Raw genomic sequence first — 13385 nt, 5'->3', positions numbered from 1 at the left:
CGCCATTGACTTACTTAAGGCTGGCTTCGTTTCCGGCAGTGGAGGGTTTATGACCACACTTCTGACTTGGTTAGAGGATACGGTATAAACAGAAGGGAGTCGCTCCACTAGTGCCCAACACCGGGGAGAAGAGGAGCAAAGATGTTGAGGACATGAACTTTAATCTTGATTTGAGTCATCACCAGCAGACTAGAAGTAGCTAGTCAGTTTATTATCTATTTGAGGGTATGTAAACATTACCATACGATTAAGAGCTTTCCTAAGTTACTCTTCAGTCTCTTTTTAGCTTATTATTATTAATATAATACGTTTTTCCTCTACGAAGGTCATTCTGGACAAGACTCATAAATCTTATAAGAAATGTTCTCAGGCATGAAGCTGAAATGAAATTAAGAATATAAATTGGAGAAACAGCCCAATCCAATAAACACTCTCAATAGTGTTTAGTGCTCTCGACACTGGGAGCCTTGTGGTTACATAAGCAGAGGGCTTAGCATTTAGCCATCAGCTCGGTCCTGCCGTCTTCTTAGTCTTCAAGAGGGTTCTGTGTGTGAATGGACATCATTCATGAGACTGCTATCAAGTTCAGTAACCTTCGCCATTTCTAACTTTTGAACCTCTGACCAATAACAGTAGCCCTACCAAAAAAATAAAGGTTATCAGTGACTCTGATAGTAAAACTTTAATTGGCAACACCCACTGAATTTTACCTGAAATTAGGAATGCCTTCACAAGCCTCACATTCCTGAATTTACAAAAGAGAAAAAGCACAGCTTAGTTTCTATTTGACTCTTCATGCACTGAAAGGGTTGTGAAGAGTAATTATGTGGAGAATTCCACCACACAAACTAAGACACTTTTTCTAACACTGACAGTGTTTGTGTCAGGAAAATAATTTTTTGGCTTTTATCTCTTCTTGCAGCTTTCAGGTAAACAGAGTATTGAGCTGTATTTGTGCTGCATTGTTCTGGCGGAATCTGTTTTCAATGGCTACCCCTAAATTACTGGCTCGTTAGAAACCAAAAGGCATAGTCTTCTATGGCCGCAAAGAAGATTCATTTGCAGAAGGATGCTTGGATTACAAATGTTTTCACTTTGCTAAGAATACTCAGGTGAAGGAAAGTAGCAATACACTGTTGACTGTTAACAAAACGTATCTTTTCCTCTGACATGAACAAGGTTGCAAACTGATGTAGCAACCCGTAGAAATGTATCAGCTAGCATGCCTAGATTCTGCAGCCTGGTAAAGCAGCCCCAAGCCGGCCCTGTCCCTAGTCTTGAGGCTGTCTCACAGCACTTGAGTAAACAGTATTTCCCAGCAGGCTGGAAGGACACCAACTGTGGCGAGCGAGAGATCCTTTCCCAGTTTTACCACATTATACATGCACCGAGGAAAAAAATGATTTTAAAATTTTAATTTTTAAATTCAGCATAGTTTTCAAGCAACATGTAACTCAACGAAAATCCTCGTTCATAAAGGCAGCTTAAGGATGTGGCTTGCTAGGGTTTGGCCAATTGATGCTTCTCAGCCCCATTAGTAGACGCCAATTATAAATGGAGTCATTGAATATCTAATGTGGGGAATGAATACTTTGGGTGCTTTCATATCTGGGTCACTTTAATCCCAGTTTAGAATATATTTCTGCTACGTACAATTGAGATATCTGTTTATCCACATCTATAGATATAGAGGCAGATATGTTTATTTTCTAAAATGAACATGCCACGCTGTCTTTCTTGTCGAGAAAATGAGGAAAAGACAAATCCGAACAGGCCGTACAGTAATCTACTATAGCACAGTGTTCTGCACCTCCTGCCATTTCTCAGACTGGTTCCTGGCTGACATTTTCCCCCTGTATGACCTCTCTGCATTAATCAAGATCCAGGTAGAAGGCCCACATACCTATTTTGTAAGATTTAACATTATACTGAAATCGCTGGTCATTGCCTGTCTCAAAAAGAATCCGGTTAAGTTGTTGTGGTGGGAGCTACTCTTGAGTCTTGTAGCCATCTTCTCAGAATCGCATGGTGACTACCAACACCCCCCAGACCAATTCAGGATAAATTTAAGTGGGGCTTTTACCCCAAAAGGATTGCGGCCCCAGTTGTTCCTACAGATTACTTTCTTTCAGACTAAGATTGCATTTCTACAAAATGGAGTGGGAGACAGGCTCACACAGCAAGGAATGTCTCAAGGCTGGCAGAAAAACAAAACAGGATTGTGTCCTTGTTTGCTGCCGCCGACCAATAAATAATAACTCGGGGTTTTCTTTCGCTGTACGTCGAGTTAGTTAAAAGGTCCTTGAGTTTCTCAGCCTCGGAATAACAGCCTATAAGTGTGGTTATATGCCTTTTATTAACAACCATTGGACATTATCAGATGTTTACTATTATCAAGTGGGTTCGTGTCCATAACACCATGATATGCTGAATTTTTTAAACGCTGTAGAACACACGCATATGTCTAGCCATGTATTTTTCTGTAAGGATGTTTTCTAAGGAATAGAAACTGCTCCATATGTCTGTGCAGAACACCATTTAACCTGTAAAGCAGAGTCACAAAGTAGCCATTCATATATATATATGTATATATGTATATATATGTATATATATATATGAGATGAAATCATTTCTAGAAATGCTCACCTAACTTTATCTTTTCTGCCTCTCCACAGGATTCCTTTCCTGATTCCCATCAGAGCCTGGCTACTGGATGCTCCCTTGTTACTGGAACTTCCAGACCTCACTAGCACTTTGAATCAAGGGATCAGAAGCACAGCTATAGACAGGTACAAGCTTTGTGATGCTTCGAGTTTCACAATGTAAGATGCCTGATTGATAATGCAATGTATTGTCATAGCCTTGAAACTGTCAATGCTCTAATCGTCACAAAAGGCCACAGTGCAGTTGGCACCAGTGAAGGGGTCAGGATGGGCGTCTGCTTAACACTGAATAACGATGCATTTTCAGATGGTGGAAGCTTCAAAAGGCCTTTGGCTTTGGGGAAGCAACTAGAACCATGGGGTGGTAGTCAGTGATAATTCCTGGGGTGGCGCAAACCAGATGCTACATCACCAGGGTGGCAGGCATTGGTAACTCCTGAAATACTTCAGTCCTGGCTGGACTCAGTACTAGCCCCATGCTTTTCTGACATCATGATGGCCAGAAGGTACACAGTAGATATGAGTTTTCTCTGCTTTTTTTGGAGGGGGGGCTTTGGAGAATGGTAGGAAGCTAAATGAAGTTATATTGTCCAGTTTGTGGAGACTTGATCTTAAAAAGCATAATATCAATATCCATTAAAGATTAACTTCATTTTGAAGGTTAAAAACAAAACAAAAAACAAAGACAAGTTCCTCAGAGAGGAAAAGGGTCTCAGAACACATTCAGAGCTGTAAGTCATTAAGGAACTTAGCATAACTTCAAATTTTAATCCTTGAATTTAGCAACTCCAAAAATATGAGTCTCCTTCTATACAAAACAAAGCCAATGACTATTGTTCTTACATTTTATTTGTTATGAATGAGGAAAATATCCACTGTATGCTACATTTATTCATACAAGGCCTTACTTATAAATTAGAGGGAAGTGATTTTTTTTAATGTCTTGGCAAAATACCATGTAATTAGAACACAAGTTTATATACTGGCTTCGCATTGGTATTGTAAGAGTGGCTTTGCCCTAAATCCTTCAGCTTGGAAATTTTTTTAAAAAAAAAATCATCGTTTTTAGAAACCCATGGTGACTGAAAAATCAACAGAGGACATGTCTGTGTGGACCGAGCACTTGCTCTTGACCTTAGGTCTTCTGGTGGACAGGCTGTGACCTCAGAAGCTCACCGGGCTCTCGGATGTGCCCAGCTTCAGTAAATGCACAGGGAACAAATGGCAGCCAAATGTAGTGATGAGTTTTGGGCACTCGGCCACCATTATATAACATCACGGTCCTGTGCTACAAGGAGTCACATCCTTCCTTGCTCAAGGCTTTGCTTCTGAAGATCTATTTTCTCTAATATACCTAAGTTATTAAGACTTCTCTATACAATAAATCTGTCTCTGTCCCTAACAACTGGGTAATAAATTTAGACTACTAATTACTTTTCTGAATTTTGCTTATATAACAGTGCTTAACATTTACTGAAAATTTTTGTGTGCCAAGAATTGTTCTAAGTCCTTTAAGTGTATTAGTTTATTTAGCCCTCCCCTGAATAATTAATCCTATGAGTCAAATGCTATTATTATTGCTATTCAACAGACTGAGAAACCCAGGCAGTGTTATGTAAGACCTGGAAGTCACACTTTGGGCCACTGTACTCTACTGATTACACATTGGATTTTTTAAACCTAAAATTATTCTGTGAATAAAAAAAGAAGCCCATATGAAATAAGTGTACTTAGCAGTTGATACTGTTGGAAATGAAGCTAAGGAAGCCTTCACAACACTGCCCATGAGCCAAACCTGATACAATCACTTCCCAGGTAGATTAAGCCCCTTTGTCAGTACTTGATCCCTTTGAGGTAGGTCCCACTTTTATTCCTACTGCACAGAAAGGGAAAGTGAGAGGACAGAGGCAGAGTAGTTCAGCGATGATCCCTCACTCAGCATAGGACAGAAATTCAAAGGGAGAGGAAATAGACCCTGCTAGTCACTATAAACAGCTCAGCACCTTAACTTCTGCTACTGCTGCTCCGCTCTGAACAAGCTGATGTGCTCTTTCTAAATCTCTAAAGCTGTCTGTGTTTATTACAAATAAAACGTGGGGAATTCTATGGTCAGGAAAGCCCCTTCAAGTACTCTTACTGGTTGGGTCCAAGACCTATGAACACTTACATAAATTCATAGATAGGCCATTTGCAACCCTAAAACACAAGCTTTAATTTTCTATGTGACTGGATTCCAGTATTTCTCTGCACATCACTATGAGGGGCCTTGCAGTGGCACCATAAGAAGCAAAGAAAGGAAAAAAAAGATTGAAACATTCTCCAGAATTTCTAATAGCACCTGTCATTCGCCAGCAGGTCTAAATCTTTGTAGCCTCTCTCAACATTCCCAAATTTACAATTTACCAGCTCTACAGCGCTGGACAAGTACCCCGTCCTCTGTCTTCAGGCTGTTTCTCTGTGGACAGGAAATAGAGCTGCCACGCAGGTTCATTGATCTAAATATGAAGCTGGTGGATAAAAACATGTCTCACAGTGAATAGTAGGAAAAACTAGCATTGCTATGGTAGACTTGTTCTTCTGTAGTTGTTAAGGCTGAATCACCACAAGGCCTTCAGAGTAGCAATCGTATTGAGCTAGAATGGGTTGCTTAAGGATTTAACTTCAGGAGACCACAATATGAAATTAACACGGGCCATTAGTGTTTACTTAACATGATCCAAATAATTAAGCCATCAGGATTAGTGACTGCAGTCAGTCAGTCAGTCATTTAGGCTGAATTTTCTAGTTTGCAAGGGAAAGTTTTATTCTGCGCACCCCTCCTTAGTTAACTTTATAATTATATTAAGTGTCATCATGTCATATTTTCCGAGGGCTGGAAACAGCGCTGAAGAATATGGGGCTGATTTTTAACTTTCAAGTCACATACTCTCTAACAGTAGCATGGAGATAAAATGTTGAGGGGTGAGGAGGGGAGGGTTGTATCTGTTTGTCCTTCCTATTTGTTAGAAAATCACTTTGGCTTTATAGAAACATTCACTGAATTAACCCAGAGATTCAAGCTATTGGAGGAAGGTGTATAGTTTGAGGAAATATTAGGTCCGTTTAAATTTCATCACAGAGAGTTATGTGGAAGTTTGTGGGGCGTATCATTCTTTGCTAAGTTGTGCGAACAAATATAAAGACTGTATCCTGCATAAACCCAATACCCTGAATTTAAGTTAAGCTCTTAGAGCTGAAGGGGATCACTGAGATTACATCATTCACCAGAGGCCCTAAAGGATTAAGAGATTTGTCTCTGGTTCTGCAGATAATGAATAACCATCCGAGATTGCAGAAGCCTGGGGTGGGGCCTGGGCTTCTGCCACAGCTGGCCTGGTGGAAGATACATCACAATGGTAGACATAATGAGGATAGCCCCTGTGTTAAATTGTATCTCTTCAGAAATCCTACGGGAGGCTGTGCTCTAACCCTGGCTGGCTCTCCTTCCCTGCTGTGCAGAAGCTTCCCGTAGAGCTCCGTGAGCCTGGCTAACCTCACCTTACAGATCTGATGACAGAAGTCTGTTTGTGTGCTGTTAACTGCTCCACAGCTATGAAATGCCGCAGGTTCCTTCTATCCCACATCCATATCCCTTCTACAGCACGGAGTGAGGAGCCACACAAGCCCATCTGTCACTAGTTTTTCTTTGAAAAGCAGTGCCCTTGTCTTAGACCATGAATCTCAGGTCACACTCCAAAGAAGAGGGAACAAAGCCGTGCATTGTTTTGTTTTCTCGTCTTGAGAACTGGCCAACGGACAGATTGTGAACTATTTTGGAACTATTAGAACACGACTATGTGGTTTATGTCAGCCATAGATGCAGGACCGTGGATCTCAAATCAAAATCGAATAGAGAAACATTCATGGTTGGGAGGGGAGTTTGTAAGCCTGCCACCCCTGTAAATTAAACTTAGGGTTAACAACAAGTATAATAGAAAAAAAATACTACTTATTCCAAGTTTCATCCTACGTAAAAGAGAAATCCACAAGGGCCAGATGCTTGTTCCTGTCTTCAAGTTAAACAGATCCTGGAAATGTGTTGGCACACACACCCCTTTACTGATGACCCTCTGTCACTCTAGGAGAAGGTGACTACAGTCTTAACAGACCAATATTATATATTTTGGATTTAGGAGAGAAATTGTTATGGGCTTCCTGTGCTCTAGAATCACCAGTTCTCAAGCAAAATGAGGCAATATTATGTTTAACTGTTTGGAAACTTTTTATTAAAAAAAGGACTTTAAATATTAATGTTATTTTTCCATACAAGTGTGATAATACTCAGGAACGCATGGTGTACTTGGTATTGTGAGTTTAAGAACATAACAATCCAGTGTGGTCGCTGGCGTCCTCCACTCTTCACATACCCTGGTAGCAAAATTCAAATATCCTTTTAAAAAATAGAATCCTTTGGACACCTGTAGAGCAGAGTGGGGTGAGGCAAGGAAGCCCTCTTTCCCCGAATACTCATGCTTTGGGCTTTGACTCCACCTAGAAAGTTCAATTCTAAGAGAATTGACACAAACTCCTCTAAGCTCTGCAAGAGGGCGGAAGTCAGCTTGTCATCCATTTACAAGCAGCTATGGACGAAGTCAGCAGCAGAGTACAGGAGCGAGGGAAGTTGGGTGGGGGCGGGGCAAAGAAAAATAGGAATAAAGTACAGAGTTACTGTCAAAAATATATTATTTTGATCCTAAGAAAATTAAGAGAGTTTCCTCTAATGAACTATGTTGTGATCTTTTAATACATTTGGTTTCATAGAACGTACAATCACCATCGGACATAAAAAGACGACTTTGCTTGTTTGTTTTTTTTAAAAAAAATTGCTTGAGTTATCTACAGGAATCTTGTGAACGTAATTCAAGGATAACATTCTGCAGCTCTTTGGATATTGAATGGTTTCCTCGGACTTGTCCACAGGGGAATCGGGGTAGGGTGGGGACTTTTAATGCAGAGGTTCCAGTGGTACTCTACCCCCCACGCGTGTCTGCTTTCCCTGCCCCGCTCTCCCTAGTTGGAAGAGTTTTCCAGTTCAGGGTCTTCTACTCCTGGGGTGTGAGACCTGGAAATCAGGAAGAGTTTCTCCTTGTTTGTAAACTGCCTCTGCCCAGTATGAGACTCTGCCCTAGTTGGCTCTGGACTGGGACCCTCGGGGGAGCTGTGCTCGGTACTGGGATCTGTGGCCGCCTCACAGTCTAGCCTTTTCCTGGCCACTACATCCACGACTGACTCCACAGAGGTGTCAGCCTCCCTCAGGGGGGTGTAGCCCTTATTGCTGCTGGACTGGTCATCCGACTGAGAACTATGGGAATCCCGCCGGACGCGGGGCGAGTCCTCAGGGCGCAGAGGGAGCGAGGGCGTGGCGACTGTACCAGGGGGGCCAGAGTCTAGGTCCGCTGCGAACCGGGAAGGTGGGGGCTCGGGCGACGGTGGCGCTCGGTACTCCGGGAGCCCACTGGTGCTGCGGCGCCGCCAGGCCGCGTACCTGCCGGTCCTGGGCAAGCGGCCGCCCTGCCCCCTTGCGGTGCATGCTGTCGTCGCGCCCTCTGGCTCCTCCGGCTCGCCGGACGCCCAGCGCGCGCCGCCCTCGGCTCCCCGGAGGTCGGTCAGGCTTAGGTCCAGTTCTCCCCTGGGGAGATCCCGGGAGCCGCGTTCCCCGGGAGGCCTGTGCCAGCTGCAGCTTGCGCCCTCCGAGTCCCTGTCTCTGTCCCGGTCCCCATGCAAGGGCAACAGGGCGAAGGCGCTCAGCGAGGAGCCCACGAGGGAGCTGGCGGTGCTCTGGCGCCCCCAACTACCGGTTGGGCTGCAGGGCGCCGGGCTGCTGCCGCCGCTGGCAGCCGCGGTGACAGTGGCAGTGGCCGCAGCCACCGCCGCAACTGTGGTCCGGCGACGGCCAGCCCCACTGGAGCGCTCGCGGTATATACTATACACGGCCTCGGTCAGACTCGGGGGCTCCCGCGGACAGCGCGGAGACGAAGCCAAGTCCGGCGGGGACCCTGCCTCCCGAGTCCCACTGCCGCCTCCGCCCAGCCCAGCGGGGTGGGGCCATGAGCCCCTGGCCAGCATTGCAGCAGCCCCGAAGGCGTCCGCAGAGCCGGCGCAGCTGCCTGGCTTCAGCTCCAGGCCTCGGGATTGCACGTAGTTGAGAAAGCCATTGAGCGGCGCTGCCCCGGGGGGCGCGGAACCGGGGGCAGCAGCAGAGGAGGAAGCTGCCGCCGCGGCGGCCGCAGCAGCAGCTGCTGCCAGATCTTTGGCGCGGAGGCTGTGCACGTCGATGACAGTGGAATAGAGGTCCCGCAGGTTGATGATCTTGGTCTTCTTGTCCCTGTTCTCATGGAGCACCGCGTTGGCGCAAATGAAGAGGAAGATGCCTATACCCATGATGAGGGGCCCAAAGACCTTTAGCTTGTCTGAGTGCAAGTAGCCTGAGAAGATTCGGAAGAAGAAGCCCACCGATGTGGAGGAGGAGGAAGAGGAAGAAGAAGAAGAAGAGGTGGCGGCAGTTCTTGCAGGAGGCGAACTCCTGGGCCCGCCCACAGAACTGGAGTTGACACCCCCTGGGGTCCCAGAGTGGTTCTTGGCTGGGTTTTTGCTGCCACTGCTGCTGTTGCTGGCCGCCCCAGTGCGATGGATACTGCCCACAGGCAGGAACTGCTTGCTCCCACCTCTGTTGGCTGCGTTGGCTTTTGGCCAGTAGCCCACCACAGCCATGGCTATGCCCACCAACAACACTAGGATCCCGCAAAGGGCAATGAGCCCCGAAATGGAGCACAGCTTCAGCTTGCCTTTCACCACTACCACGTCGTTTTTACGCCTCTTCTTGGCTTTCCTCTTGCGCTTAGGGACCTGGCTAGGGGGCCGGAGAGGATCCTGCTTTCTCGCGGATATCCTCAGTAGGCCACCAGTGGCGATCATGGTGAACTGGTGGAATGGAAGGCCAGCCCGTAGGCTGCAGCTGAAGCTTGTGTGGGGGGAGCGCCAGCTGCCCACTAGCTGCTTGGTCACCTCCTCCTGCAGCAAAGCAGAGGAACACAGTCAGAGGGTGCGGGCTTGGTTTGCTGCAACAGCCCACGTGCCAGGATTGCCCCTGCCCCTGGATGGAACTCCAGGTGTGTCTCCACCCCCACCCCAAGGCCAAGATCTGTGTACACTGACTGAAGACGGGTTTGCATTATGGAGGGAAAAGGTGGTTTGAACCAGTTTGAGAAAAGCTTTCCCCTCTCCCCACCCAATCCCCCACAGGTCCCAAGAAGCTCTCCATTAGAAAGCTTCCCAAGTGGCAGTCAGTGGAAGTCCTGACATACTTGCAAATACTGTGGCTATGGGGATTCAAAAGTAATGTTTGACGACCTTCTTGGTCTGAGCCTTCCCCACAACCCACCCCTGCCTCTCACTGCAATGGAAAAGTTTCCTAAAGGAGGGGCCTCTCATGTGCCAGGCCAGGGAATTTGCCCAAGTGGGGCCCAGAGTCACCAAACATTTCTGAAAGTTACTACTGTATAAAAAGAAAGGAATTCATCTCCCAGGATGAGAGCAAAACGCCACACACGGGCATGATGGCTGACTTCAGATGACTGATACCGTTCATTGCCCAGAAAATCTAAGAGGTACTACTTCAATACCAACAACAAATCTTTCCATAAAGTTGCTTCTAGTCTACTCTAGTCCCGGAGCACTAGGCAAGCAGAACCCTCTCCCTGTCCCCTCATCTCCACTTTGCAACATCTGGACAGCTTCTTGGTATGGAATATTTCCTTTTAGGTAACTGTTATGTAACCCAGCTTTTCCTTCTGGCTTTCTCTCCTCCCCTGGAGGAACTCCCTTTAAAGGTTTCTTGTGCTAGATTTCATCAGGGGAGATGAGAAGTCCTCTGGAATCTCCCCAAGAAATACCTTTCTCTTGTGTGGGAAAAAAAATGACAATATTAGAAAACTCTGCCAAGATGGCTTTCTGACCCTTTATTAATGTACCAACAGTATTCTATAGAACCCAAGTGTTCAAATGACTAGGCAATTACCCAGGTAAAGCAGCCTACATAATGATGATTTATAGGAAGGCATTTCCACAAATAAAAGCTGTTCTCTCTATCCTTTCTCAGGAGGTGGTGGGGGTGGGGGAGGTGAGGGAGAGGAGGCAGCAACAGTGGCCTAGCTCTGGGGAACTCTTTGGGTTGTTGATTATATAGTCTAAGTAGGATCTATCTATCTATCAAGTGTTAAAATTCAGTCCTGCTGGGTCCTCACGGTGCATTTTCCACATTCCCTCCTTTAACAGAGAAACTAAAGATTAAGGCCATTATGTTGCTCTTAAAGATACAGATGGCCATCACAGGCCTTTGGAGATATCTATCTATCTATCTATCTATCTATCTATCTATCTATCTATCTATCCCTTTCAAGACAGTCCATGTAGTAGAGTAAATTATCCTTTGAAAATGTAAGTTATTTGGGTAGAATTTCACCTTTAATGGGCGCTCGAGTGAAGAGCTATGCCCCTTGATTCCTTCAGTATATCAACCTGGGCATGATCTTTTCTCCACATGGGCAAGCAAATGGCAGACAGGTTTTTGTATTGTCTGCACATCGGTATCTCTTTGGAACTTGGTTGGAATTCAGTAAAGAAATCCTAAGTGTTGAAGGGAGGAGTCCGCGGAGAGAGCACATCTGTAAACTCTTAAAATCTGGTTTTTAAAAGGTCCTCTTACCGAACACACACGGGAGACTGTCCCCCATGTTTGCACTTATTGCATGGTTGCAACATAAACACTGCTGCTTTAGTTGAACTGAGGGCTCCAGTGTCTTTAATAATCTTAAAGTCTGGATTGGTTTCAAGAGACTTTAAGGTCTCTTTAAGGCATTTTAGAAACAAAGCCAGCTTCAGTAGTCAGGCTGGCTCTCTGAAGAGAGAAGGGAAGCCGTTTTCTGTTGGGTGTTTGTTGATCAGATGCCCCCAGGAGCTGAATGTCTTGGAGGAGGATTCCTCCTCTGCAAGCTAGCTTTACATCCAGCAGATTATAAGGAAAGTTGGAGTAGATTTCAACAATGGTTTACAGAAGCTATTTAAAATTAGTTTAATAGCTAGTAATTATTCCCTAGTTTATTATTCTTCCATCTCTCTTGAAAGATGAACTCCTTTGCAGCATATCGAGATCTGACACAGAATACCGACAAAGGTCAGGTGACACAGAAAAGCCCCCTTTGAGGCTTTCCTTAGACCTAAGGAAGGAAAACAAACTTAGCAGTGGGTCTCCTCTGCCTTCTCAACTGGCTGCCTGGCGCGAGTCCTGCCTTGGTTAAGGAATGGAGGATGGGGAAATCAAATGAGGGATGTCTAAAAATACAACTGCTTCCAAGAGAGAGATTCAAGTTCTCCGCTCATGATGGATAGAGCCTGCCATCAGAGACTTAGGGCCCCAGGTTGTGAGCGATACTGTGCCCTGCACCCAACCCAGGTCCTCGACCCCCGGCCCCTGGCCCGCAGGGCCGCGAGTCCCTTGCCCTTGCTTTGGTCTAGTCACATGAGTGCAGCAGCTGCGAGTCCGCCTCTGGAGGGAGGACTGGCTGGAGAGAAGTGAAGGCAATCCCCAACTCGCCTTTTCTGGGCAGCGCAGCCCTGGTAGCACGCCCAGGAGAACACCTGGCTCGGAACACCCGCCAAGGGGCCTGGGCTCAGGGACAGGAGGGCTAGCGAAGGGCGCTCGGAGGCCGGGGATTGACAGAAATGCTCAAAATGGAGGCACTCTAAGCAAACAATAATCGCTCACTTACCCAGGGAGACCGGGGCAGCTCGGGAGACACAAAGAACCATGGAGAAACTTTTCAGCCCGAGCCGACGGCGGAGCGCAGGGACAGCGCCCCGGAGCCCCGGGCGCGAGAATGGCTGGACAGTCCGGCGGGGACAAACCTGCGCCAGGGGCTCGCAGTCCCCTCGGGCTTGGTGGCGGGAGCCATTTCCAAGAGTTCCCAAGAAGTGTCAGGTCCTCTGCTACCCGCGCGCTGCCTGGAGCCCTTCTTCCCTCGGGCGCACCTCCTCGTCTGCCACGGTCCCCTCCTGCGGCGCTCACTGCCGACCCTGCGGCCGCGCGCTCCCCGGCCCTGCGCCTCTTTTGTGTGGCTGCGGCGCGCCGGGCTCCGCCGGGTGGAGTTGAGCCCGCGGCGGCTGCTCCGGGCGGCCGGACTGGCGGCTGTTGCTAAGAGACCGGAGCCATGACACAGGGAAATTGCGGCAGGATGGCAGTCGGTACCCGGCCCGGCTTGGTTCTCAGGGGGGCACCCGCCCCCCGCCCCGCCCCCTCCACCCCATCCCTCCCCCGCCTCTCCAGCCTGTCGCCCGTCCCTTCGGAAGCGACTTGTCCCTCTTCCCGGGAGGGGCACTAGGGTAGATGACACCTGCAACCGCGTGCTTGAGCCAGGTCGGGGCGCGATCGTGTAAAGGCAGGGTTTTGGACGCCGCTGAACCGCCTTCAGCCTCAGCTGACAGCTTGGTTCTTTTTTTCCCAACTACCTGTCTGAGCACCAAGCCCAAGAAGATCCAAAGAAAAGCCAGCCCCTCCCAGGGAGTCCCCCATCAGGATCTGAGTGATGCTGTCCCTGGAGCCAGGGAGTAGTCGTCAGGTCTCTGTCCCCTCCCGGCGCCCTCCTCTCTGCTTGCTTGCTTTCTTTCTTTCTTTCTTTCTTTCTTTCT

General features: G+C 47.3%; 1 protein-coding gene across 1 annotated transcript; it reads right to left on the bottom strand.

The window, feature by feature from the left end:
- Positions 1–6900: 6900 nt before the first annotated feature.
- Positions 6901–12859, bottom strand: Tmem200c (transmembrane protein 200C). The gene is made up of 2 exons (XM_032901728.1): positions 12470–12859; positions 6901–9713 (listed from the first exon to the last, which is right to left on the bottom strand). The coding sequence occupies exon 2, from the start codon at positions 9615–9617 to the stop codon at positions 7713–7715; it is 1905 nt and encodes a 634-aa protein (XP_032757619.1). The 5' UTR covers positions 9618–9713; positions 12470–12859; the 3' UTR covers positions 6901–7712.
- Between the last annotated feature and the right edge of the window lie 526 nt (positions 12860–13385).

The sequence above is a fragment of the Rattus rattus genome, chromosome 4 (assembly GCF_011064425.1).
Source record: "Rattus rattus isolate New Zealand chromosome 4, Rrattus_CSIRO_v1, whole genome shotgun sequence".
Classification (NCBI taxonomy): Eukaryota; Metazoa; Chordata; class Mammalia; order Rodentia; family Muridae; genus Rattus; species Rattus rattus.
Note: the sequence above shows the minus strand (reverse complement) of the source record. Positions and strands in the feature narration are given on the sequence as shown.